General features: G+C 43.6%; 2 protein-coding genes and 1 long non-coding RNA gene across 5 annotated transcripts in view; 1 reads left to right on the top strand and 2 right to left on the bottom strand.

The window, feature by feature from the left end:
- Window positions 1–84: 84 nt before the first annotated feature.
- Window positions 85–20,021, bottom strand: zgc:86896 (uncharacterized protein LOC415190 homolog). 2 transcript variants are annotated; one of them, XM_061748192.1, is made up of 10 exons: window positions 19,862–20,021; window positions 19,202–19,327; window positions 18,162–18,266; window positions 16,273–16,495; window positions 14,525–14,632; window positions 13,568–13,774; window positions 13,080–13,155; window positions 2,964–3,154; window positions 840–927; window positions 85–275 (listed from the first exon to the last, which is right to left on the bottom strand). In XM_061748192.1, the coding sequence occupies exons 2-10, from the start codon at window positions 19,263–19,265 to the stop codon at window positions 270–272; spliced, it is 1,068 nt and encodes a 355-aa protein (XP_061604176.1). In that variant the 5' UTR covers window positions 19,266–19,327; window positions 19,862–20,021; the 3' UTR covers window positions 85–269. The 2 variants fall into 2 exon arrangements, with proteins under 2 accessions (XP_061604176.1, XP_061604177.1); XM_061748193.1 differs by lacking the exon at window positions 19,202–19,327 and having other exon boundaries at window positions 19,862–19,968.
- Window positions 8,742–13,073, bottom strand: LOC133465407 (uncharacterized). The gene is made up of 2 exons (XR_009784628.1): window positions 10,865–13,073; window positions 8,742–10,743 (listed from the first exon to the last, which is right to left on the bottom strand). It is a non-coding gene; the product is annotated as an uncharacterized LOC133465407 (long non-coding RNA).
- Window positions 20,022–21,279: 1,258 nt separating the features above from the next.
- prkar1aa (protein kinase, cAMP-dependent, regulatory, type I, alpha (tissue specific extinguisher 1) a) overlaps window positions 21,280–27,757 on the top strand; it is a 67,647-nt gene continuing 61,169 nt past the window's right edge. The window contains exons 1-3 of one of the 2 annotated variants that reach the window (XM_061748861.1): window positions 21,280–21,455; window positions 22,458–22,640; window positions 27,495–27,653. In XM_061748861.1, the coding sequence (XP_061604845.1) occupies window positions 22,467–22,640; window positions 27,495–27,653 (333 nt within the window). In that variant the 5' untranslated portion in view covers window positions 21,280–21,455; window positions 22,458–22,466. The remainder of the gene's footprint in view (window positions 21,456–22,457; window positions 22,641–27,494; window positions 27,654–27,757) is intronic. The other variant, XM_061748860.1, reaches the window with a different exon arrangement.

Raw genomic sequence — 27,757 nt, 5'->3', positions numbered from 1 at the left:
CTGTAATGACCATACTGTATAATACTGTACTGTGGCAGGAGATGAGGTTACATCGTAAACAGGAAAAGGTTATATGATATCCACTTGTTAGAAAGACATTTTATTGAAAAAGGGATGATGATACAGATGATGACACTGACAGTATTTTCCAATAATCAAAATCAATTAAATCACTGTCATTGTGGTTATTTGCAGTTATAATCAACAGCAGAGGAGTCTCCCAATATTGATTGGTGGAAGCAGACCCACAACCTGTAGTCTACTTTGTCTCAGTGCTGCAAAAGAAAAATTACCATTAGAATCCATCTCATTTGCGAATTGGGTGATGGCAGTAGTCAATAATGAATTGATGTTGTGGCTGACAGTAGCTGCAGACATTCAAATAAAACATATACAGTGCATGGTATTCCTGAAAAATATCAATTCATATAAATCTCAGAATAAATAAGTTAGACAGGGATGCTTGACAGGGGCTTTTTGTCTCTGTACATGGCATCCGTGTTCCTAATAATAAATAAATAAATAGAGTACTGTAATTTAAAAAAAAAATCCAGGTACCTTTCAGAACCCACTTAATTAATTATAATGCTCAAACATAATTAATGCAAAGCACTGGAAATTTGGATCTTTCTGAATACATACTGTATACCTACACACTACTCATCTACAGTACGCACACATTACCTACTGACATCATTCATTTCATCTGTATATTGTGTTGTTTGTAATGAACAAAAAACAGTCCCAACAGGTTGTGTTCTGTTTGAATGCATAAAAACATTAACATTTATTTATTCTTTATTTTTCAATTAAATGTTGCCACATACGGTATACTTTACCTTAAAATCCCACATTACCATGGCTCCATCCAGTCCCACACTACTGTACTTCTCAACTTTAGCTGTTCCCTTAACAGCACACAACTGCCTGTAGGACACAACAGATGAATGGAGATGTGTATGAGGACATACATAGACAGGAGACCACAACCGACAAGTACTTGTCAGATACACACGTGGATAAAATTGTTGGTACCCCTCTGTTAATGAAAGAAAAACCCACAGTGGTCACAGAAATAACTAGAATCTGACAAAAGTAATAATAAATAAATAAAAATAATGAAAATTAACCAATGAAAATCCAACATTGCTTTAGAGATGTGGTTCAACAGATTTACTTTTAAAAACAAACTCATGAAACAGGCCCAGACAAAAATGATGGCACTCTTAACTTCAAACTTAGTTGCACAACCTTTTGAGGTAATCATTGTAATCAAATTATTTGTGTAACTTTCAATGAGACTTCTGCACTTCTTAGCAGGTATTTGGTTCGCTCTGGAGCAAACTGCTCCAGTTGTCTCAGGTTTGAAGGGTGCTTTCTCCAGATGGCAAGTTTCAGCTTCTTCCGCAGATGTTCAATAGGATTTACAGTAAGTCAGGGCTCTTTAATGGGCACTTCAGTATAGTCCAATGTTTTGCTCTTAGCCATTCTTGGGTGTTTTAGCTGTGTGTTTTGGGTCATTATCCTCTTGCAAGACCCATGAACTTCAACTGAGATCAAGCTTTCTGACATTGTGCAGCACATTTCTCTCTAGAATAACTTGATAGTCTTGAGATTTTATTGTACTCTGCACAGATTCAAGACACCGTGTTCCAGATGTAACAAAGCAGCCCTGGAACATAACAGAGCCTCCTCCACATTTCACAGTAGGGACAGTGTTCTTTTCTTGGTATGCTTCATTTTTGCATCCATGAACATAGAGCTGCTGTGCCTTGCCAAATATTTCCAGCTCTGTCATTTCTGTCCATAGTACATTCTCCCAGAAGCTTCATGGCTTGTCAACATGCAGTTTGGCAAATTCCAGTCTCGCTTTTTTTATGATTTATCTTTAACAGTGGTGTCCTCCTTGGTCGTCTCCCGTGAAGTCTATAAAGTCCACCACTCAAACAACAATGGATGGTGCGATCTGACAGAGATGTACCTTGACCTTGGAGTTCACCTTTAATTTCTTTGGCGGTTGTTCTGGGCTCTTTTGTTACCATTCGTATTACCTGTTTTTTTTTCAATTTGTCAACAATTTTCCTCATGCGGCCACATCCAGGGAGATTAGCTCTTGTCCTGTGGATCTGAAATTTCTAATAATATGCACAACTGTAGCCACAGGAACATCAAGCTCCTTGGAGAGGGTCTCATTGCCTTTACCTTTAATGTGCTGGTCTATAATTTTCTTTCTAATCTCCTGAGACAAATCACTCCTTCGCTTCCTATGATTCATATTTAGTGTGATACACGCTATGTCCCGAAGCAGCACAGTGATTACCTAAACCCTTTTAGTAGGCTGACTGACTGATTACAAGTTTGGAGACACCTGTGATGCTAATTAGAAGACACACATTGTTTGAACATGTCCTTATGGTGAAATTATTATTTTCTCAAGGTAGCCTCATTTTTGTTGAGGCCTCTTTCATTAGGTTTTTTTAAAAAAATAATTCTGTTGAACAGTTTCTGTTATTGTGTTTGACTTTTAGACTTTAATAGTCTTATTATCACTGCTAATATTGTCATTTTGTACCTTGTACGCTTTGTATTCCTGCTGCAAAACCGATTTCTCTTTAAGGACATAAAGAGATTCTGATTCTGATTCACAATTCAAAAGCAATGCCTGGTTTTCAATGGTTAATTTGCAAATGTGTTTTTATTCATTATTACTTTTGTTAGATTCAAGTTATTTCTATGACCACTGTTTTTTTCTTTCACATTTATCCACATTTGTATATATTGTATGCATATTACGCACATGCAGAAGAACATAAACATGTAAGAATATATTCGAATGCAGATAAAAAAACAATTCATCGTATCCCTCCTTCCATCCATTTTCTGTACTGCTTATGCTCACTAGGGTCACGGGTGTTTTTTTAAAATTCAATGTTAGTGAAGTGGGAAACAACAGTTCTCCTTACGTTATGGTGTTCTGGTGAAGTGTGTCCAACTCGTTGCTGTCGTCATCGGTAGCCCTCTTATCCAGGTTACGGAAGTGCTGCATGGCTGAAATGCCACTCTTGGAAGACTGCTTGGAAATGTCTAGCTTCTTTACAAATGCCAGAGAGCCAGGTCCCTTATAGGTGAACTGGTAGGGACAACAGTCATGCCCCTGAGAGACATAAAAGGGGTGTTACAAATACCATATCACTACACAGCACTGTATAACAGCAATATGGTGTTAAATCAGCAATTACTGTGTTAATAACATCCATCCATCCATCCTTTTTCTGAGCCGCTTCTCCTCACTAGGGTCGCGGGCGTGCTGGAGCCTATCCCAGCTATCATCCGGCAGGAGGCGGGGTACACCCTGAACTGGTTGCCAGCCAATCGCAGGGCACATCCACATTAACCATCCACGAACAGGATGTGAGACGCTTCTTCAAACAACAAAAGATTAACAAAACGGCAGGCCTAGACCATGTGTCCCCATCCTGCCTCAAAGTCTGCGCGGACCAGCTCGCTCCAGTCTTCACTCAGATCTTCAATAGATCTCTGGAACTCTGCGAAGTACCATCAAGGACGGTGACGAGTCTGCATATCGACAGGAAGCGGAGCGGCTGGAGCTGTGGTGCGGCCGACACAACCTGGAGCTGAACACGCTCAAGACTGTAGAGATGATCGTGGACTTCAGGAGGCATCCTTCGCCACAGCTGCCCCTCACGCTGTCCAGCTGCCTTGTGTCAACCGTCGAGACCTTCAAGTTCCTGGGAATTACAATCTCCCAGGACCTGAAGTGGGCGACCAACATCAACTCCGTCCTCAAAAAGGCCCAGCAGAGGATGTACTTCCTGCGGCTTCTGAGAAAGCATGGCCTGCCACCGGAGCTGCTGAGACAGTTCTACACAGCGGTCATCGAATCAGTCCTGTGTTCTTCCATCACAGTCTGGTTTGGTGCTGCTACAAAAAAGGACAAACTCCGACTGCAACGGACAATCAAAACTGCTGAAAGGATTGTCGGTACCCCCCTACCCACCCTTGAGGACTTGCACGCTGCCAGAACTAAGACAAGGGCGTGCAAAATCCTCTCGGACCCTCCCCACCCTGGTCACCAGCTCTTCCAGCTCCTTCCCTCAGGTAGGCGCTACCGATCAATGCAAACTAGAACTAGTAGACATTCCAACAGCTTCTTCCCTCTTGCAATCAACTTCTTGAACAGCTAACTTACAATTCCATTACAACAAGCTGGCAATTTTTTGACTTGAGTTCGTTGTCACATTTCTGTATTATGTATTACTCGTGCACTCACTGTAGTTGTCTCGCCGTGCTGCACTATTTGCATATAGTGGCCACTCATGCCAGAGTAGTATCTGCTCCATTTGCACACTGATTGAGGAGTATCTGTAACATTTGCACAACCATTGTCCCAGATTATCGCACTACTCGTCACTTTAAACCGCATACACTCCTTGAAGTCTCAGTGCCCTTTGCACAATGGTCATTGCACCGGACTATTGCGATATTAGCCATTCGAACTGAGGACTCTGCATCTTTTTGCACAATTGTTGTTTGTTGTTGTTTTTTGTTAATGTCTTTATGTCTCCAAAGTGTTCTGTAAATTGACTGTCTGTTGTACTAGAGCGGCTCCAACTACCGGAGACAAATTCCTTGTGTGTTTTGGACATACTTGGCAAATAAAGATGATTCTGATTCTGATTCTGATTCTGATCCTGTTTCAAACGCTTCACCATCATTCCAGTCCCCAAGAAACCTGAAATCTTGGGTCTAAATGACTACAGGCCTGTCGCCTTGACATCTGTGGCCATGAAGTCCTTTGAACGTCTCATGCTGGACCACCTCAAGAGGATAACAGGCCCCCTGCTGGACCCCCTGCAGTTTGCTTACCGAGCAAACAGGTCTGCGGATGATGCAGTCAACATGGGACTGCACTTCATCCTAGAAGACCTCGACACTGCAGGGACCTACGCGAGGATCCTGTTCATGGACTTCTTGGGCTTCTCCAGCTCAGCGTCTCCCCTGCCATGTGTCAGTGGATTTACAGCTTCCTGACGGGCAGGACACAGCAGGTGAGGTTGGGGGAGGCCACCTCATCCACACGCAGCATCAGCACTGGGGCGACCCAAGGTTGTGTCCTCTCTCCGCTGCTCTTCTCTCTCTACACAAACGACTGCACCTCAACGCACTCGGCTGTCAAACTCCTGAAGTTTGCAGATGACACCACTGTCATCGGCCTCATCAAGGACGGTAACGAATCTGCATATCGACAGGAAGTGGAGCAGCTGGAGCTGTGGTGCGGCCGACACAACCTGGAGCTGAACACGCTCAAGACTGTAGAGATGATTGTGGACTTCAGGAGGCATCCTTCGCCACAGCTGCCCCTGACGCTGTCAAGCTGCCTTGTGTCAACCGTCGAGACCTTCAAGTTCCTGGGAATTACAGTCTCTCAGGACCTGAAGTGGGCCATCAACATCAACTCCGTCCTCAAAAAGGCCCAGCAGAGGATGTTCTTCCTGCGGCTTCTGAGAAAGCACGGCCTGCCACAAGAGCTGCTGTGGCAGTTCCACACAGGGGTCATCGAACCAGTCCTGTGTTCTTCCATCACAGTCTGGTTTGGTGCTGCTACAAAAAAGGACAAACTCCGACTGCAACGGACAATCAAAACTGCTGAAAGGATTGTCGGTACCCCCCTACCCACCCTTGAGGACTTGCACGCTGCCAGAACTAAGACAAGGGCGTGCAAAATCCTCTCGGACCCTCCCCACCCTGGTCACCAGCTCTTCCAGCTCCTTCCCTCAGGTAGGCGCTACCGATCAATGCAAACTAGAACTAGTAGACATTCCAACAGCTTCTTCCCTCTTGCAATCAACTTCTTGAACAGCTAACTTACAATTCCATTACAACAAGCTGGCAATTTTTTGACTTGAGTTCGTTGTCACATTTCTGTATTATGTATTACTCGTGCACTCACTGTAGTTGTCTCGCCGTGCTGCACTATTTGCATATAGTGGCCACTCATGCCAGAGTAGTATCTGCTCCATTTGCACACTGATTGAGGAGTATCTGTAACATTTGCACAACCATTGTCCCAGATTATCGCACTACTCGTCACTTTAAACCGCATACACTCCTTGAAGTCTCAGTGCCCTTTGCACAATGGTCATTGCACCGGACTATTGCGATATTAGCCATTCGAACTGAGGACTCTGCATCTTTTTGCACAATTGTTGTTTGTTGTTGTTTTTTGTTAATGTCTTTATGTCTCCAAAGTGTTCTGTAAATTGACTGTCTGTTGTACTAGAGCGGCTCCAACTACCGGAGACAAATTCCTTGTGTGTTTTGGACATACTTGGCAAATAAAGATGATTCTGATTCTGATTCTGATTCTGATCCTGTTTCAAACGCTTCACCATCATTCCAGTCCCCAAGAAACCTGAAATCTTGGGTCTAAATGACTACAGGCCTGTCGCCTTGACATCTGTGGCCATGAAGTCCTTTGAACGTCTCATGCTGGACCACCTCAAGAGGATAACAGGCCCCCTGCTGAACCCCCTGCAGTTTGCTTACCGAGCAAACAGGTCTGCGGATGATGCAGTCAACATGGGACTGCACTTCATCCTAGAAGACCTCGACACTGCAGGGACCTACGCGAGGATCCTGTTCATGGACTTCTTGGGCTTCTCCAGCTCAGCGTCTCCCCTGCCATGTGTCAGTGGATTTACAGCTTCCTGACGGGCAGGACACAGCAGGTGAGGTTGGGGGAGGCCACCTCATCCACACGCAGCATCAGCACTGGGGCGACCCAAGGTTGTGTCCTCTCTCCGCTGCTCTTCTCTCTCTACACAAACGACTGCACCTCAACGCACTCGGCTGTCAAACTCCTGAAGTTTGCAGATGACACCACTGTCATCGGCCTCATCAAGGACGGTAACGAATCTGCATATCGACAGGAAGTGGAGCAGCTGGAGCTGTGGTGCGGCCGACACAACCTGGAGCTGAACACGCTCAAGACTGTAGAGATGATTGTGGACTTCAGGAGGCATCCTTCGCCACAGCTGCCCCTGACGCTGTCAAGCTGCCTTGTGTCAACCGTCGAGACCTTCAAGTTCCTGGGAATTACAGTCTCTCAGGACCTGAAGTGGGCCATCAACATCAACTCCGTCCTCAAAAAGGCCCAGCAGAGGATGTTCTTCCTGCGGCTTCTGAGAAAGCACGGCCTGCCACAAGAGCTGCTGTGGCAGTTCCACACAGGGGTCATCGAACCAGTCCTGTGTTCTTCCATCACAGTCTGGTTTGGTGCTGCTACAAAAAAGGACAAACTCCGACTGCAACGGACAATCAAAACTGCTGAAAGGATTGTCGGTACCTCCCTACCGACCCTTGAGGACTTGCACGCTGCCAGAACTAAGACAAGAGTGTGCTAAATCCTCTCGGACCCTCCATATCCCGGTCACCAGCTCTTCCAGCTCCTTCCCTCAGATAGGCGCTACCGATCAATGCAAACTAGAACTAGCAGACATTCCAACAGCTTCTTCCCTCTTGGAATTAACTTCTTAAACACCTAACCTACAATTTCCATTGCAACATGCTGGCAATTTTTTGTCTTTTTGTCTTGAGTTTGTTGTCACATTTCTGTCGGGCCAATTATATATTACTTGTGCACTCACTGTAGTAGTCTCACCATGCTGCACTATTTGCATATCTGTTGTTGACCAATACTGGCCACTCATGTCAGAGAAGCATCTGCTCCATTTGCACACTGACTGAGGAGTATCTGCAACATTTGCACAATCAACATTGTCCCAGAGTATCGTACTACTCGCTTGTAGTCTCGGCGCCCTTTGCACAATGGTCATTGCAGCGGACTATTGCAATATTAGTCATTCAAACTGCTCTAAGTGCGAGAGGACTCTGCATCTTTTTGCACGATTGTCAAAAATAAATAAATAAATACATGTATCGGCATTACCAGATAACTAGCAACCCTTTATTGCTCAGTGACTGTTTTTCTCAATGTCTTTATGTCTCCAAAGTGTTCTCTGACAATTGACTCTCTGTTGTCGTACTCGAGCGGCTCCAATTACCGGAGACAAATTCCTTGTGTTTTTTTTGGACATACTTGGCAAATAAAGATGATTCTGACATATAAACAAACAAGCATTCGCACTCACATTCACACCTACGGGCAATTTAGGGTCAATTAACCTACCACACATCTTTTTGGGATGTGGGAGGAAACCGGAGTGCCCGGAGAAAACCCACACAGGCACAGGGAGAACATGCAAACTCCACATAGGCAGGGCCGGGGATTGAAACCCGGTCCTCAGAACTGTGAGGCAGATGGTCTAACCAGTCATCCACCGTGCCGCCTGTGTTGATAAGATACTTTTTAAAAACAATACTGTACATAATTCTGCCATGTGTAGTGTTCATTGTTCAGTGCTTGTTTGGATGTACAGGCAGTTCAGTTATTTCAAGTTCAGTTCAATTGATTGCTACTTGTTCTCCAGATAACACTGCACCATCAGACTTTACCCTATTAAACCTGAGCAGCATGAACACTGTTACAATTTTCACTGAATTAATGCACTATTGAAGATCATGCACATTTAAATTTATTCCCAAATCTGCAATTTGTGCATATTTAATATCCATCCAGCCATCCATTTTCTTTACCGCTTATCCTCACTATGTAACGGAACAAAGGACAGGACCCAAAATGCACAACTCCTATTCAGATGGACAGTTTCAAAGAGAGAGGTTTAATAAATGGGCAGAGGTTGGTACACAGGCAGGCAATCCGTAAAGGCAACAGTATCCAAAAAACATGAGGCAAAAATGCAAGGTCAATAATCAGAACATGGTCTAGTCTTACTATGAGTCGGTGACGTGGAAACAAGGAATGCTGGAACGTGACAACAAGGTACAACGAACTGGCAACCAGAAAGAATGAGACACGAGGTTAAATGCATGGGGTAATTAGGGTAAACGAGGCACAGGTGGGGAAGATGTGCTCAGGAGCAGGTGTGTACGAGACAGGGGGAAGACAACAACCAGACCACTAACCCATGACAGTACCCCAACCCCCCCCCCCTCTTAACGGCTGGCCCCAGATGGCCCCGGAGCCCCAGGATGCGCAACGTGGAAGTCCTGAATGAGTGAGTCATCAACGATAAATCCAGACGGCACCCATAAACGTTCCTCAGGACCGTAGCCCTCCCAATCCACCAGATATTGAAACCCCCTCCCCCTCCGACGAGACGACAACAGCCACCTCACGGTGAAGGCCCGACAGGGCCCCCGTCCACAAAACGGGGACGAGGAGGGGGGGGGGGGGCTGGAAGGCGGGACTAGAAGGGACTCACGGGCGGGCTTGAGCAGGCTGACGTGAAATGCAGGGTGGACCCGCATCGACCTTGGGAGCCTAAGCTTCATGGTGACAGGGTTGATGACCTTCGTGATGGGGAAGGGCCCAACGAACCTGAGAGCGAGCTTACGGCACTCCACCCGGAGTGGAATATGCTTGGTGGAGAGCCAAACTCGCTGACCCACTTTGTAGTTCGGGGCCGGTGTCCTCCTACGGTCAGCTGCTGTCTTGTAGGACAGTCCTTGGCGAAGCAGCATTTGGCGGGCTCCCTGCAGTGTCTCACCAAGGTCAATGCAGATGGAACCGTGGATTCCGGGGCTATGGCAAGAAACAGAGATGGTAGCTAACCATGCACAATGTGAAAAGGCGATAGACCAGTGGATGCAGAGTGGAGAGAACTCGACCCAAACCGGCTTCTGAATCCAGGATTGTGGCTCCTGTGACGCGAGACATCGGAGTCCAGTCTCCAGGTCCTGGTTCAGCCTCACAGTCCATTGGTTTCAGGATGAAACCCAGAAGACAGAGTGACGGTGGCACCTATTAATTTGCAAAACTCCTTCCAAAATCGTGAAACAAATTGGGGTCCTCTATCCGATACCACATTCTTTGGAAAACCATGAAACTTGAATACCTGGTTTATCATCAACTCGGCAGTTTCTTTAGCTGAGGGGAGTTTTGGCAGTGCAATGAAGTGTGCCATCTTAGAGAACCTGTCAACAACTGTGAGAATGGTGGTATTTCCTTTAGAGGCCGGTAATCCTGTCACAAAGTCTACGGAAATGTCTGAGCAAGGACGTTGTGGTATTGGCAAGGGTCGCAATTCCCCAGAAGGACGTTGACGAGAGGGCTTGTTAGCGGCACATACCTGGCATGCATTGATGTAATGGATAACATCTCGTCTAATATTAGGCCACCAAAAATGTGCCGTTGGTGACATACTTGGCAAATAAAGATGATTCTGATTCTGATTCTGAAATGCCATTTTCCATTCATCCCCCTCCCTTATCCTGACTAGATGATACGCATTTCTTAAGTCTAGTTTGGTGAAAACCTTGGCTCCCTCCAGGAACTCAAAGGCGGTGGAGATGAGAGGAAGAGGGTACCTGTTTTTCACAGTTATTTCATTGAGACCCCGGTAATCGATACAGGGTCGCAGGGTCTTGTCCTTCTTGTCCACAAAGAAAAATCCTTCTCCCGCAGGGGATGAAGATGGGCGAATGATCCCGGCTGCCAGTGATTCATCCACATACTCCTTCATGGCCTTGTGTTCCGGCCCTGAAAGAAACAACAACCTCTCCCGTGGAGGTGTGGTTCCAGGCAGCAAGTCAACTGCACAGTCATAAGGTCTTCTTTTATGTCATGGCAACAGGTGGGGACTTGAGACAAGTTAGGATCAGAGACAATAAATACAGATGTATGAATCTCTTGATCTGGAGAGCACACTGTTACTTTAGGAAGAACCTGGGTAGGGTCTTCCATAATGATATTTAGACTCACCGCTCCCGTAACCTTGTTACCGGCACCGGCAACTTTGACGTGACAGTTGCTCACAGAAAGACCCAACTGCCCGCAGTAGAAGCACCGCCCTTCCCTCAGCCGGCGTTGACGTTTCTCAGGGTAGAGACGGAACCTGCCCAGTTGCATGGGTTCATCCATGGTGATGCTAGCCAGTGGATTGTGACAGGCAAGAGGGGATCTGCCTTGGTTTGGCTGGTCACTGAGGCTTGTCCTCCAAGTGCGCAGTGGCGCATCCTTCCACCGATCTCCGTCCAACTTGCGATCCAAAACCCTTTTGTCGATCTTTATGGCGAGAAGCGATGAGAGTGTCCAAGTCGGTCGGCAGGTCTAGTGGGACCAAATGATCCTTGACGGCGGGGGATAGTCCTTGAAAAGATGCATCGAGTAGTGCCCTGTTGTTCCACTGACTCTCAGCTGCTAGAATGCGAAAGTCAATTGCGTAATCTGACACCCTGCGCTTGCCTTGTTTTAAGGTGACAAGGGAGCGAGCTGCCTCACGATCTGGTGTGGAATACTGAAAAACTTGCTCCATAGTTTTTACATAAGAAGCCCACGAATGACATGCGGCGGAATTGCGACCAGTCAGGTGGGAAATGCCTTCCCCACCGCTCGGTGGGGAAGGCAGCTCCTTGCAGCTCAAAGTGGAGTTCGCACTGAGTGATGAACAGCTTAATATTCCCAGAATCTCCAGAGAACCTCTCCGGTCAAGAGAGCTGTGGGCAGACAGCAGTGGATGTGGCAGGTGGCTGCATGGTGACTGCTTCACATGGAAACGGTTGTACAGTGGCGGCATCGGGTGCTGTCCCAGCTGGTTCCTGAACCATAGTCATTAGAACTTCAACCTGTGAGACCACCTGTCTCATCATAGTGTCCTGATGCTCTGACAGTCCCTTTAGATGAAGGTGGAGGGCAGCAAGCTGCTCATCCTGCTTCGAGATGCGTTGACCCTGCGCTTGAAGGGCACCGGGTATGAGTCTGCTGGGTCCATGTTATGGCCAGTTCGTTTTGTCATGAATGGAACAAAGGACAGGACCCAAAATGCACGACTCCAATTCAGATGGACAGTTTCAAAAAGAGAGGTTTAATAAACGGGCAGAAGTCGGTACACAGGCAGGCAATCCGTAAAGGCAACAGTATCCAAAAAACGTGAGGCAAAAAGGCAAGGTCAATAATCAGAACAGGGTCTCGTCTTACTATGAGTCGGTGACGTGGAAACAAGGAATGCTGGAAAGTGACAACAAGGTACAACGAACTGGGGACCAGAAAACATGAGACATGAGGTTAAATGCATGGGGTAATTAGGGTAAATGAGGCACAGGTGGGGAAGATGCTCTCATGAGCAGGTGTGTACGAGACAGGGGGAAGACAACAACCAGAACACACACCCATGACACACTAGGGTCGCGGGCTGCTGGAGCCTATCCCAGCTATCTTTGGGCGGGAGGCGGGGTACACCCTGAACCGGTCGCCAGCCAATCGCAGGGCACATAGAAAGAAACAACCATTCGCACTCACATTCACACCTACGGGCAATTTATAGTCTTCAATCAACCTACCACGCATGTTTTTGGGATGTGGGAGGAAACCGGAGTGGCCGGAGAAAACCCACCCAGGCACGGGAAGAACATGAAAACTCCACATAGGAGGGGCTGGGATTTGAACCCCGGTCCTCAGAACTGTGAGGCAGTCGTCCACCGTGCCGCCCATATTTAATAAATGTATTTATTTTATAAATGCTGTATGTATACTGACAACCAACAACAAAACATGTCTTGTGTGCTACCGCTCGACCTCTGAAACACAGACTCATTAACCCTCTTCCATTCCCAACTCAAAACACCTATTTTGGACTGCCTATTCACTTTAACTTGCCATTTTCATTTATGTTTTATGTTCTGTTATTTTTATTGTATTACTTGATTTCATTTAACTGTGTATGCATGGTGACCTTCGGTTCCCTAAAAGGTGCCTATAAATAATTTATTATTATTATTATTATTATTATTATTGGTATTCAATGAGATATATTTATATTTCTTTTCCATAATTAATTTTTTCACATTATTTAAAAAAAAACACAAACACAACCCCCCACCCACATACACACACATGCGCACATGCACACACACACACACATGCGCACACACACACACACACACACAAACAAATGCACACGTGACAGGTCAATATTTACCGCGGCAACGATCTCAGTGGGGTTGACATATAGGACACTCAGCAGTGGAAGACTGTCAATGGTCAGCTGTGTTGCCCTGGACAAGCAAAGTGACCAACAAATACATCACGAGACATACACGTTATCTTCATATTTTTTTATATTCTTCTTTGTATTTCTAACCCTAATGAAAATAATAATAATAATAATTCATCCAGCTTCCATACCGCTTATCCTCAGTAGGGTCACGGCCGTGCTGGAGCCCATCCCAAATCAAATTCTACTAATGGCCCCATAAAGGCTTTGGGCTATCGCTGATGTACATTATGTATGCATATCCATAGCGCATATCCATTTCTATGTTAGTGAACAGGTTTATAAATTATTACTTTAAAGACATTACTTCCATCACTTGTCCGACCGTAGAATAGCATAGATTTCTTTTGGAGCTACAAGAAAACAATTCCTTAATGTGTAGATCCTGTGTCTCTTTTCTCAGTAATACTTACTCCTTTCCCCGGGTAGCATCAGCTACTGTGATGCTGCTGTTGTGGGCCACCCAGGCCAGTTGGTCTCCACTGGGGGAGAAGGAGACACTGTGCACCCAGCCTCCACAGTCCTTATTCTCTAACATCACCTCCCCAAAAGGCATTTTGGCCCCCCAAGCAGTGGGTCCAGGCTTGTCCTCGATGTCCTTTATGTAGGCTGAAAAAATCCTAAAAATTCAAAGCAGAGAGTTTTGAGTTAAATTGAATTTTAATTTCGGGAATTGGAAATGTTGAATGTTGTCTTAAGATATTTTAATGAAAAGAAAGATCACTACATTTTACTCTATGTATGTACAGTATGTGCCTGTATGTATGTATGATAAGTTTATGTTACGTTCCTTTGGAATGGTGCAAAAGATTCCGTCTTCAAAATTAATCAATCTAACAAAATATGAATCATTTTGGGCTCAAAATGTAAATATCTAGACCATGCTTTCCTACATTTTGAATTTTAAGCCACAATAAGAATATCCACGCTCAAAATACTACACAATGATAATCCATGCTCTGAATAATACTTTTTTTGTAATTAGTGCCAAGTAATTATATATTTTATCATTTCACGACTGATTTATTATTTCAGTTGGGCATATACAGTGGAACCTCAATTGAACGGAGCCCAATTTAACAGACTTTGGATTTAACAGACAATAGTGCCCAGTTGTAACTCAAAATCACCCCTTTCATGCACCAATGGGGTAAGTCTGGAAAAACATTAAAACTTTTCAAACATATTAAAGCTTTTTTACATATTTATTTACAATCATTTTGTACTGTACTGGTGTTTTTAGGCCACAAAAAAGCGCTTCGACAATCGGATTTAACGGACAAGCCCTCCCCCCTGTTAGTCCGTTAAACGAGGTTCCACTTCGGCACTTCTCTCCTGCACAATTTCGTTTGGGATGAAAGATACTGTACCTGCAGTGGAAGTCCGCAGACCCAGCTGCCAGAAGAATGTTATTAGGATGCCAAGCCAGGCTCAGAATGGTGGAGCGAATGGGCTTTTTGATGTGCTTACTCAGCCACCTGTTGGTGGTAATGGAAAGAATGCTTTGTCAGTGTATTTATAAAAAGGATTATTCAACATTTTGTCCATGATGTCTGTGTTTGACCTGTGATTGAGTGAGAGCAGCTGGAGGAGGCATGGCTCATGTGTAACAATTGATTAAACAACAGTTATTAGCATATGGACCAAGAAGCAGTCTAAAAATGTGCACTGCATCAAAGTGATATCTGGCAATTGGGCATCTGTTTACAGACTGCTCTGTTGTGATCAGTGGCATGCAAAGGGGGGTTAAAAGTGACGGTGGCCCTGGGCATCCCTGGGATGGGGGGGGGCATTCAAACGGGCTTTGGCGGGCATGGATCGAACACCCTCCTCCATCCCTCCGTTGTCGAATTGTTTTCGGAGGGATAAAACTTTGATCAACACCCTCCAAACCCCCGTCTACGATTTGATTTCATCATTTCATCGCTTCGCAACACTTTCAATGCCACTAGTTGTGATGATGTGCCACAGCTGTAAAACTTTTTTTGGCGGCAGTTTGATCTATACAATAATTGTCAGGATCAGTGTGGCCTTCCCGACACGCCTTCCCATGAGGGAGCAGAGTCTGAGTTCTCTGAGGCGGGCTCTCCTATCTCTGGGGTTGAGGTCACCGAGGTGGTTAAAAAGCGTTGCCACCGAGATTCGCCCGGAGTTCCTCAAGGCAGACTGGGGTGGTGGTCCCCCTTTTTAAGAAGGGGGACCGGAGGTTGTGTTCCAACTACAGGGGGATCACACTCCTCAGCCTCCCTGGTAAGGTCTATTCAGGGATGCTGGAGAGGAGGGTCCGTCGGGAAGTTGAATCTTAGATTCAGGAGGAGCAGTGTGGTTTTCGTCCTGGCCGTGGAACAGTGGACCAGCTCTACACCCTTGGCAGGGTCCTCGAGGGTGCATGGGAGTTCACCCAACCGGTCTACATGTGTTTTGTGGACTTGGAGAAGGCGTTCGACCGTGTCCCTCGGGGGTCCTGTGGGGGGTGCTTCGGGAGTATGCAGTGATGAGGACTTTGTATGCAGTGATGCGGACTTTGTATCAATCCGTTGTGGTAAAGAAGGAGCTAAGCCGAAAGGCGAAGCTCTCGATTTACCGGTCAATCTACGTTCCTACCCTCACCTATGGTCACGAGCTGTGGGTCGTGACCGAAAGAACAAGATCCAGGATACAAGCGGCCGAAATGAGTTTCCTCCGCAGGGTGTCCGGGCTCTCCCTTAGAGGATCTCAGAGTAGAGCCGCTGCTCCTTCACATCGAGAGGAGCCAGATGAGGTGGCTGGGGCATCTGATTCGGATGCCTCCCGGACGCCTCCCCGGTGAGGTGTTCCGGGCACGTCCCACCGGGAGGAAACCCCGGGGACGACCTAGGACACGCTGGAGAGACTACGTCCTTCGGCTGGCCTGGGAACGCCTCGGGATCCCCCCGGAAGAGCTGGATGAAGTGGCTGGGAAGAGGGAAGTCTGGGCATCCCTGCTAAAGCTACTGCCCCCGCGACCCGACCTCGGATAAGCGGTAGAAAATGGATGGACAGTGTGGCCTTCTATTGAACGTAAGTGGTACATGTAACATCTTGTTAGTGCAAAAGTAGTATGGCACTGTTTTGAAGTTTTTTGCCATTTTGCTTTTACCAATCATTTTCCTTCTCAAAATAGCAGACGGAGATGAGTCGAGCTCCACTGCCCAGGGCAAACTTGTTTTCCAGAGGCGACCACTTTACACAGGTGGCTGCACGGTTGATTCGTACGAGGACCAGAGTGGGCTTCCACGAGCCATCCTTTAGAGTCCACACGTAGGCATTGCGGTCAGAAGCACAGGTGACGATGCGATTAGACTCAGGGCCCCAGTCAATTCCTGTGAACATGACAATGAGGTTCCATGAAAAAGGAAGTATTAATGATGCAAAGCGCTTTCTTTGAGTGCATGTCCTACTGTACAGATATTTTCCTTTATGCTTACTTTATAATTCAAATGTTACATTCGTTGTATTGCTTCAGATCACTGAGATTGTTGTTGTTTATATACTGTAGTTGCTGTGTTTACTGACAAGGCTTAATCTGTTATTATTGACAGGCTTAAACTGTTATTATTGTTGACTGACTGTTGATTGTCAGTTGGGTAGATATTGAAGATTCCCACCAAAATGTTTGCTGCGAAACAAACATCCCAAAATGCCTTATGAGATAGTCTTCAAATAGTGGTGTATATCTCTACGTCTATGAAGAATATAACATGGTTGTGTAAAGAGTGTATAAGTGTTATAATTGTATAAAGACAATCTATGCATATTAATGTTTCATCCAAGCTAAAGAAACAAAGTCAATGAATTGCGAGTAAAAGCACTGGACACAACTTTGTACAGTAAAATACCACAAGCGGTGTAATCTTAAATTCTCAAGCATGGCAATGGCACACTAGTCTCTTTCTTTTACACCTCTGGAATCCCACCTCGAAAACCAAAAATTCTTAAAGAACCAAGGGCATTTGCTTTTTTCCAGTATGTGTTTCAGTCCATGAGACATTTTTTTGGAACAACCTCCTGGTCCCAATAAGGGAAAGCCTTGTTTTTTGTTACATTTGTATCTAATACACTATTGTTAACATGTTTCTTGTATTTTTTAATTTATTATTATTTGGGGACTACAGATGGAAATTAGCCCTGTGCAAAATCTGACACTTTTACTTTAATCATGTAACTGTGCTTGATATATTTTATTAAAGTGCACTGTCCCATCCAAATAATACAAACAAATAATAAAAACAAAAAGAATGGATTAAATTTGAAACATTATATTTTTGGCCGGTGGCGTGGTGGTTAGCGCATCTGTCACACAATTGTGAGGTTCTGAGTTTCCTTTGTTGTGTTTGCATATTTTCCCTGTGCTTGTGTGGGCTTTTTCTGTTTACACCAGCTTTCTCCTACATTCACAAAGCATTCATGTCAGGTTATTTGAAGACTCTAAATTGCCAATAGGTGTGAATGGGAATGGTTGTTTGTCTATATGTGCCCTGTAATTAACTGGCGGCCAGTCCAGGATCCAAAGTCAGCTGGAATAGGCTTCAGCTCAACCAAGACTCAAATGAGGAGATGCTATATATACAGTACCTGTGGAAAATCATTGGATGGATAATATCATGGCTTTGTTTCATTCTTGTGCAGCACAAGTGTGTTTTTACATGTACAGTATTAATTTACTTGCTTATTCCAAACCAGTGTACCATCCAAAATGGTTTAATGGAGGTGGTATTTTATGGTACAATTAGTACACATTACTGCTGTATGTCAATCAAGAGTGCAGACATTAATGCTGGACATGTGAAGGGTGTGGTAATGTATGCTATACGGTATTGTGCATCAGTTTTTGGCACGTGTCACGTCCTTTCCACAAAAAACATGCAATGCACTTGGGGGAGGTAATAAATGACAAATACAAGACAAGAACAAGACATTGTTAAACGTGCATTTGAAAGTAAAGCCACCCTTCCCCTGGGCACTCTCAACTAATACAAGCTGTTATACCTGTGATACGTCCACTGTGCTCAGTAAGCTCATGGATCTTGATCCAGTCTCTGCCTTTCATTTCATAAATGTTTACCACATTGTTGTTGGGGCTCACTGCAATCTCTGTATAGAAGCAAATATTCACAACATTTTTGTATTGAATGGATTTTTAAATGTATTAATGGCAGGAGTACATCATTTCATGCAGCAAAGCAAGATGAATTATACTCTCATATACTCTATATATATTATATTATATATTATATTATATATTATATATATATTATATCATATACTCTTACCTGGCAACCCAATGGGATAATGTATGTTTTATATTACATACATATTACAGTATATTTCACATAATCTCTTTGCAAAATGATGGTTTGCTCATCTTGAATCAAGTAGGTATTTCTTGTCTCTTATGAGCAATCTCATGTATAATTGAAACTATCTATCTATCTATCTATCTATCTATCTATCTATCTATCTATCTATCTATCTATCTATCTATCTATCTATCTATCTATCTATCTATCTATCTATCTATCTATCTATCTATCTATCTATCTATCTATCTATCTATCTATCTATCTATCTATCTATCTATCTACAACTAATAGCTGAGCAGAATTTGAATAACTGTCATTTTATATCAAATATAGACAATACAAGTGCTGTATTAGGAGTGGTGTAGTCTGTTATCTGGTGTCTTTTGTCACTGTAAAGCATGATGATAAGTGTGCAATACAGGACACAACAACGCACTCAGCAGTGCTCCACAGTATCTGCAGCTGTGTTTCCATCAGTGAACCTCTTTAGTCCATTTGCTTTTTTCAAATCAGATTCCTTGTGGTTCCACTGGCAGCATTAATACAATTACGGGATAGAGAAAATGCATCTTCAAGGTTCAGCGTATACAGTATGTGGGAACGGCAGGGTTTTAAGTTTTGCATACATACAATACACTATCACAATTTTACATGTCCAACAAGATTTACTCTACGTATTAGTCCAATGGAAAGTACACCCAAAGTGGTTGACAGTGTTTCACCTACGTGTCCTGTCTTTATTCCAGGTGTGGCAAGAAAGTGGCTCCAGACCAAAACTGTAGCGTGACATGTCTGAACAGAGATGGGAGACACTTTTGGAATGTAACTGGCAGCCCAGATGGTCTCCTGAGACTGAGATCAGGGAGGAGCACAGGGAGACACTTTGTTGTGAAAGAGACAAGACAGCAATAACATCCACTAAATGTTTGTATCAATATCTTTTACCACTCTTACTGGGCACCACAGCTTAATGTCACTCATTCTGGTGTGCATGCAGACATTTTGTGCTTTATGGGCAGACTCGCCTGTCTTCTCTTGAGAATAATTGTTTGAGAAAATAATACACACCTTATGAGGAGTGGTTCATACTGTACAAACAGGAGTTTACTTTCCCTTTGCTATTAAAACAATCTCATCCTTACAAGAACAGGAAAACTTGGATTGTTTGTAATATCTCCCCTTCTATTCATGGTCAAAATGGTACTTTACATGGTGTATTCATTTTCAGCCTTTCTCAACCAGGCAGAGGCAGCAATAATAATAGTGACAAGCACGAGGCAGACTACACAGCTAAATGTTTTTTGTGTTTTGTGTGGTATCTTTATGGATTAAATAGCAGAAAATAAAGGAGCTGAGTAGATGTGATTAATCAATGCAATGACTTACCTTTGTGTAGTTCAGATGAGTAATACCGTAGTTAGGAGCTATATGTTCGTGGACTCTGGGCAGTCGACACGAATGGAGCTGTGCAGTCGGACTACAAGGAAGTGGTTGTGTTATTACTGGAGGGAGTGAAAGAAAAATGGGTGTGTCTGAGTGTAGGTGTTGAGTTAGCCTCTCATATAGACCGAACATACAGTACACTCCTACAACTGGTGTAGCCATCATTTCAGAGGTTTGTGTGTGTGTGTGTGTGTGTAGGGGGGACAATGTTAATTAACTAGTAGATGATTGTCTTTCCATGTGATATTTATTCTAATTGTTTATAATACACACCATCCATCCAATCTTACTTTGGGCGAGAGGAGGGGTACACCCTTGACTGGTCGCCCGCCAATTACAAGGCAAATAAAGAAAAAAAATAAAATAAACAGTCACACTCACATCACATCTGTGGACAATTTAGCTAACTTAATTTAACTAACAAATATTTGAAACATCGAACATCAGAACTATGAGGCAGATATGATAACCAGTAGTTGTTCTCCCCTAATCTTCCATTCCAGTGATCCATTTTTGATCCATTTCCAGTTAACCTGATTTGGGTAGTGTGTAGGTGGCGCTGTGGCTGGGATGGGCTCCAGCACTCCCGCGACCCTTGTGAGGAGAAGCGGCTCAGAAAATGGATGGAAGGGATGGATGGGTAGTGTGTAAGCTGTAGCCTATCCCAGCTGACTTTTGGCGAGAGGCGACGTACCTGGACCTACAGCTTCGACTAGTGTTGTAACACTCGAGACCGGTCTTGGTCTCGAGACCACATTTTGCTTCAGTCTCACACTGGCCAGGATTCAGACTGGATTTTCCGTCGAGACCAGCACTGATCTGCTATTTTTCAACTTCAATTCCTGAGTCAAAGCCAAACCTCAGAACTGCGAGTCAGACGTGCCAAGCACTCGTGCCACCTAAATAAACACCAAAATAGAATAATTTAATATAAATTATTTATTAAACGAGTCACTGATGGTCTAGTGGTGCATTCACCTGACTTGGGTGCAGGCAGTGTGGGTTCAGTTCCCGCTCAGTGATGGTGTGAATGTGAGTGGGAGTGGTTGGCCATGTCTATATGTGCCATGTGACTGACTGGCGACCAGTTCAGGGTGTGAAAGGTAGGTGTGATAGGCTCCAGCACCCCGTGACCCCGAACAGGACAAGCAGTACTGAGAATGGATGGATGATTTATTTTATTTTAATCCTCAGAAACAAAAATATGTTTATACATATCCGGTGTGAAAATATGTTTTAAATATATACATGCAGTGTTTTAATATGCTTGATCAAAGTTTCATGGATTTCAGTGTCCCGCTTGGAAGAGTGACAGCACAAAAGTGCCAACATTCACTTTATTGAAGTATCCGTTTTCATCAGATGGTCAACGGCGGCTTGAACGTTCAGTAACGGAGCGCATCACACTGAAAGTGCACAAACGTCGTGCAGTACTTTTGAAAACAGGAAGTTAGCGTAAAACTGTGCTAGCGGAAGTAGTTCTCTACAACTGCGGGCCGAAAAGAAAACAAACAGGCAACGCCACGATCGGGACTTGGTAAGGACTTTTTCGTCAAGTTTGTATTTTTAGCTGCAACGTCTACATGTTTTTGAATGAACGAACTGAATATTGAAGATGTTTGCAGTTAGCATTTTCCATCGTTTTGGGCGTTTGTGTGTGTGTTTTAAAAGTTAGCCGTGTTTGCAAAAAATAAAATTGACAATGTCAATTACGAATTACTTTCAGACTTGCTACATTCTCTTTTCATTATTAGCCCATAGACTAGCTTTTCATTCCCAGCAAACGGGGAGAGTTTTCCACTGCTAATAAACTTTATTGACGCAGAACGTTAGCTTGAGGAAAGCGACACTACAGTCACCGTAAGCGATTACCTACGTCGTTACTCTAAGTTAGCAAGTTATTTCACCACTTCGCGTCGTCTTCGTTAAATTGAAGAGGTGTTCGTGTATTAAAAACATATACGATTAATTCAGAAGTAGTAAATTCAACCAAACGCTGTTTATAGTATGCAACGACAGTAATCTTGAATTGTATTTTATTGTGTTGCATTTATTATTATGATTATTAAATACTAAATTTTCAGCACAGTTATTGGCAAGTGAAAGAGGAAAGATGTTATAATGACCATAGGACGGAATAACAAACCTTGGAAATATTGACTCTGTAATATACCAATGCTACAAATTTGGCTTTAGTGGTAGAACTGCACTGTTTTGTGACCATGATATTTACATTACTTTATTTGTAGTTAATTATGGCAGTGAGAGTAAGAATGTTAAAAGAATACATAAAACACTTCCTCTTGATTTGAGTTTTATGATCAGGACAGTGTTCCTCTTGACTCATTTCTATTTGCACTGTTTCCTATAGGGAAATAGTTGCAAACTTCACAAATTAATAGTTGACTACCATCCTTCTAGGTCCACTGTAGTTTTGTCATTATTGACACTGAATCTTTTAAGCAGTGTAACCCAGGCCTTTTAAAGCTTGTCCTTTCTACTACCTTTAATTCCCAATTTCTTTCTCCTCCTGCTGTAGATCACAAGGATGGCTTCATGTAGTACAAGCAATGAAGATGAGCGCAAGCTGCGAGAATGTGAGGTCTATGTTCAGAAGCACAACATTCAGCAGGTGCTCAAAGACTGCATTGTCCAGCTGTGCACAGCCCGGCCCGAACGACCGATGGCATTCCTCAGGGACCTCTTTGAGAGACTGGAGAAGGTGCTTTCTTACATTACAAAAAACAAAAAAACTTTGATATAGCAGGAGTGGCTTTGCAACGTGATTCAGTAGGGCTGTGCCATATCATACCATATCGTACCATGACCCAAAAATGCTATATCGCAGTATTGACTATAAAGCGACTGCCACATTGATTCCATCGTATGTACATTAGTGAGAGATAAACCTGTGTATAGAATGTTGCAGCAAAAGGTGGAAATACAAACGTGTCATTAGTCTAGCAAAATCACACTATGCAGCACAGTCAGGCTAAGCAAGCCGCTGTTGTGTGCCTCAAAAGTAAACAAATTCAGTAACTGAACAAAACATTACTGGAGCATTTGTTTGCTTCACTCCACATGTATAGAAGAGTTAAAGAGTCAATAACTGTTGTAGTGACATACTGTATTGTAGGGCTTCCACTATAACGCTGAGTCATATATGCGCGAGTTATACACACTGTTGGCTTACGAACAAGCAACATGCATGTGAAAACTTGGTTTGCTGTCAGTTTAACAAATCTGCAGCAGTCATACAGCAACACCATCTATCTTGTCTTTTTGGGGCCGATCACCGTGCAGCGAATTAAAAAAAAATGATAACCGATCACCGATCCGATCACCAGATGGAGGAATGCGTCTATTTAAATGAGCTGTTCATTTACTGTATATACTTCTGTACTTAATTGCTCAAAAAATTATATTTACAATAAATAATGTATCTTTGGTCCTCTATGCCAGTGAGGCATAGTGACAGACAGAACAAATGAATGGTCGTCTTTTAGATGGCAGGAAGTAAATACACTAATGAATGTATCCACTTGTTGTGACATTTTTGTTTGTTGGTGTGCCGTGAGATTTTTCAATTGTAAAATATGTTCCTTGGCTCCATACCTGTTGGAAATCACTGCTTTCGTCAGATCGTGTATTCTAATCAGTCAAACAAACAAACATTACATGACAGAAATAATGGGTGCTAACTTACTGTAATTCAGTTACTTTATTTTTAATTAAATTACTTCACCCACACCGAAACCTTAGAACATGATTCGACAGAACGGCGGCATGTTTATGTCCAACCGTTCATGCTACCACTAGCTTGCTAGGCTACATAACATTTTATTGCCTGCTTGTTAGCCGTATCGTATTAAAAGTACGTGAACATACCTCAAGCAAGCCTTAAACGAACGTCCTCTCCTGTACTGAGCACCGGTGACCACTAACCCACGTTTTTCCCCATTTTGTCCTTATAATACAGTCAAGCCGGCTCGCTCCACTCTTGTTGTCGTCGGCACGGTAACGAGTGTATCCGGTCGCATTTTAGTTGACAAGATAAAGCCCAATGATCGTAAAAAACGGGATGCGGTGCTATCGGAATACAAGATTTTATTAGTCTGACAGTGCAATCGTGAAAGAGCAAATTTGTCTTGTAGTCTGGCATTACGTGTTGCCTGTCTCTGACGTGTTATCTGTCCCACACCGCCGTTTTTAAAAAAAAAATGTAATTATTTTGTATTATTATTATTTTAACAACTTCATTGGTCCTCAGATATTTACAGTACTACGTCAAAAGACACGCGACAAGGCTGAAAATAAACTAGCTTTTGGATTCAAATATACTGTGCACGCGGCGACGCGGAGTAAATGTCTTTTGTGCAGCCGATCAATTACGTCATTGATTGGATCAGCGAATTATGACATTTAACGCAGATCAGCCGATCAGCATAAAATATTAAATATCGGCCGATACCGATCAGCCCGATAAAATCGGTGTAAAGTCTACTTATAACATATACAATTCTCATAAAATATGTATAATAGTTGGACTTAAGCAAAATACTCACACAATGGCTTCAAAGATACCCTGCCTTTTGTATGTTTAAAATGGTTTAAAAACTCCAGCTCACAGGTGACCTTCAACAGGACGATTGGTAGAAAATGGATGCATGGATGAATGATATTTTTGAAACTAAACAAAACCATTTCTAGTTTAAATTTTTATTTCAGTCACAGAGTGAGCGACTTGTAATGTGCTTGTGCAGTCACAGCAGGCGAAGTGTGGTTGGTGAACCCATTGACTGTGAATAGTGTTTAAACACCCATATCCTGCATGGGTGCCAAACGTCTGGTACATGTAGTACAGACTGCTGCCTCCCACCTTTCCATCCCATAAATTACATTGTTATACTGTATGTGATGCTGCATATTGTTACATACAGCAGATGAAATAAGTATTTAACACGTCACAATTTTTCTCATTAAATATGTTTCCAAAGGTGCTATTGACATGTAAATTTCACCAAATGTTGGGAACAACCCAAGTAATCCATACATATAAAGAAAGTAGAATAAGATCAGAAATTAAGTTGTGTGTAATAATGTGAAATGACACCGGGGAAAAGTATTGAACACGCGAACTGGTATTTATTTTATACTTTGTACAAAAGTCATTTTTTGCAATGACAGCTTCAAGACGCCTCCTGTACGGAGAAACTAGTCGCATGCATTTCTCTAGTGCGATTTTGGCCCATTCCTCGACACAAGCAGTCTTCAAATCTTGAAGGTTCTGTGGGCTTCTTTTATGGAACTTGAGTTTCAGTTCATTCCATAGATTTTCGGTTGGATTCAAGTCAGGTGATTGGCTGGGCCATTCTAGCAGCTTTATTTTTTTCTTTGAAACCAATAGGGAGTTTCCTTGGCAGTATGTTTTGGATCATTGTCCTGATGAAATGTCCACCGTTGTTTCATTTTCATCATCCTCATTGATGGCAGCAGATTTTTGCCAAGAATATCTCAGTACATTTGCCCATTCATCCGTCCTTCAATAATGTGAAGTTTACCAGTACCATTTGCTGAAAAGCAGCCCCACACCATCATCTTGCCACTTCCGAACTTCACTGTTGGTATGCTGTTTTTAGGGTGGTGTGCAGTGCCATTTCTCCTCCAAACGTGGTGTGCATTATTGCATCCAAACAGTTCAATTTTGCTCTCATCAGACTCATCTCATCTCATCAGACTATATCCTCCCAGTATTTAACTGGCTTGTCTAAATGTTGTTCAGCAAACCTTAAACGAGGTTTGACATGCTTTTTTTTTTTTTCATCAATGGGGTCTTGCGTGATGAGCGTATATACAGGGCATGGCGGCGGAGTGCATTACTCACTGTTTTTCTTGTGACAACAGTACCTGCTAATTCCAGGTCTTTTTTAAGCTCTCCACAGGTGGTCCTTGGCTCTTGGACAACTCTTCTGATTTATTCTTTGCACTTCTCTGTCAAGATACTTGAAGCTCTCAATTTACCGGTCGATCTTCGTTCCTACCCTCACCTATGGTCTTGAGCTGTGGGTCGTGACCGAAAGAACAAGATCCCGGATACAAGCGGCCGAAATGAGTTTCCTCCGCAGGGTGTCTGGGCTCTCCCTTAGAGACAGGGTGAGAAGCTCGGTCATCCGGGTCATCCGCATTGAGAGGAGCCAGATGAGGTGGCTGGGGCATCTGATTCGGATGTCTCCCGGATGCCTCCCCGGTGAGGTGTTCCGGGCACGTCCCACCGGGAGGAAACCCCGGGGACGACCCAGGACACGTTGGAGAGACTACGTCCTTCGGCTGGCCTGGGAACGCCTCGGGATCCCCCCGGAAGAGCTGGATGAAGTGGCTGGGAAGAGGGAAGTCTGGGCGTCCCTGCTAAAGCTACTGCCCCCGCGACTCGACCTCGGATAAGCGGTAGAAAATGGATGGACAGTGTGGCCTTCTATTGAACGTAAGTGGTACATGTAACATCTTGTTAGTGCAAAAGTAGTATGGCACTGTTTTGAAACCACAAAGTATCATTTGTTCTTTTTTTTTTCCATTTTGCTTTTACCAATCATTTTCCTTCTCAAAATAGCAGACGGAGATGAGTCGAGCTCCACTGCCCAGGGCAAACTTGTTTTCCAGAGGCGACCACTTTACACAGGTGGCTGCACGGTTGATTCGTACGAGGACCAGAGTGGGCTTCCACGAGCCATCCTTTAGAGTCCACACGTAGGCATTGCGGTCAGAATGTTCCGTGCTCACTGGAACATTCAGAAGCTTATATATGCGCCTGTAAGGAATGCCATCGTTATATTTTACTTTGCGATGGTCTTGAGACAGCTCTTTACTCTTACCCATCATGAGATGTGTCTTGACTCACACCTTGGCAATGAGACCTTTTTGTAGACCATCAATTAGGACTGGACCGGCAAAGGGCTGGATTGCTGTTTGATTATTGATAGATTTTAGGTGTTGTCTTTGCTTTCCATGCCTTTTTGCACCTCCCTTTCTTCATGTGTTCAATACTTTTTCCCTGTGTCATTTCACATTTTACACACAACTTAATTTCTGATCTTATTTTTCTACGTTCGTTGTATGTATGGATTACTTGGGTTGTTCCCAACAATTGGTGAAATCTTCAGGTCAATAGCACCTTTGGAAGAATATTTAGTGAAAAAATGGTGACGTGTTAAATACTTAGTTCAGTCGCTGTATGTACAGTACATGTAATAAATAGAGGTACGATCACTGCAGCATTTTTACATATCATCCAACATGTTATTGTAATAGAGTATGTTCGCCTTTTCACCTTGTATAGTTTTACAATCAATTTAACAGTAATTTCATAAAAATTCCTTGCAGTCAATCATTGACAGTGAAGAATTTTTAGTAATTGGGATTAGGTATGTTCAACAACATGTTTTGGGGAACCATGCTTCAATTTAACTCTTCTGATAGCTTGACAACCGGTCTCTCTCTTCAGCTATGGTGCTATGGCCGTTTAGGTACTTTTGTCATGTAAATGAATACTACTGACAGTTGACGCTACTTGCACCAACAGGAGGAGGTCCAGCAGATGACGTTACATCAAAAGTCCATGGACTCCCGTGAAGAGGAAGTTTCTCCACCAATGAATCCTGTGGTGAGGGGCAGGAGCAGGAGAGGGGCCATTAGTGCTGAAGTTTACACGGAGGAAGACGCTGCTTCCTATGTCAGAAAGGTCAGGAGGAATGAATGTTGAATTATTTTAGCTTGTATTAACCGCTGAATGCTTCTTGTTTTCCTGTTTTATTTTGAGCATGTTCACATTTGTGTTTAATTTAA

The sequence above is a fragment of the Phyllopteryx taeniolatus genome, chromosome 16, assembly GCF_024500385.1.
Source record: "Phyllopteryx taeniolatus isolate TA_2022b chromosome 16, UOR_Ptae_1.2, whole genome shotgun sequence".
Taxonomy (NCBI): domain Eukaryota; kingdom Metazoa; phylum Chordata; class Actinopteri; order Syngnathiformes; family Syngnathidae; genus Phyllopteryx; species Phyllopteryx taeniolatus.
This window is presented reverse-complemented; position numbering and strand designations above follow the sequence as displayed.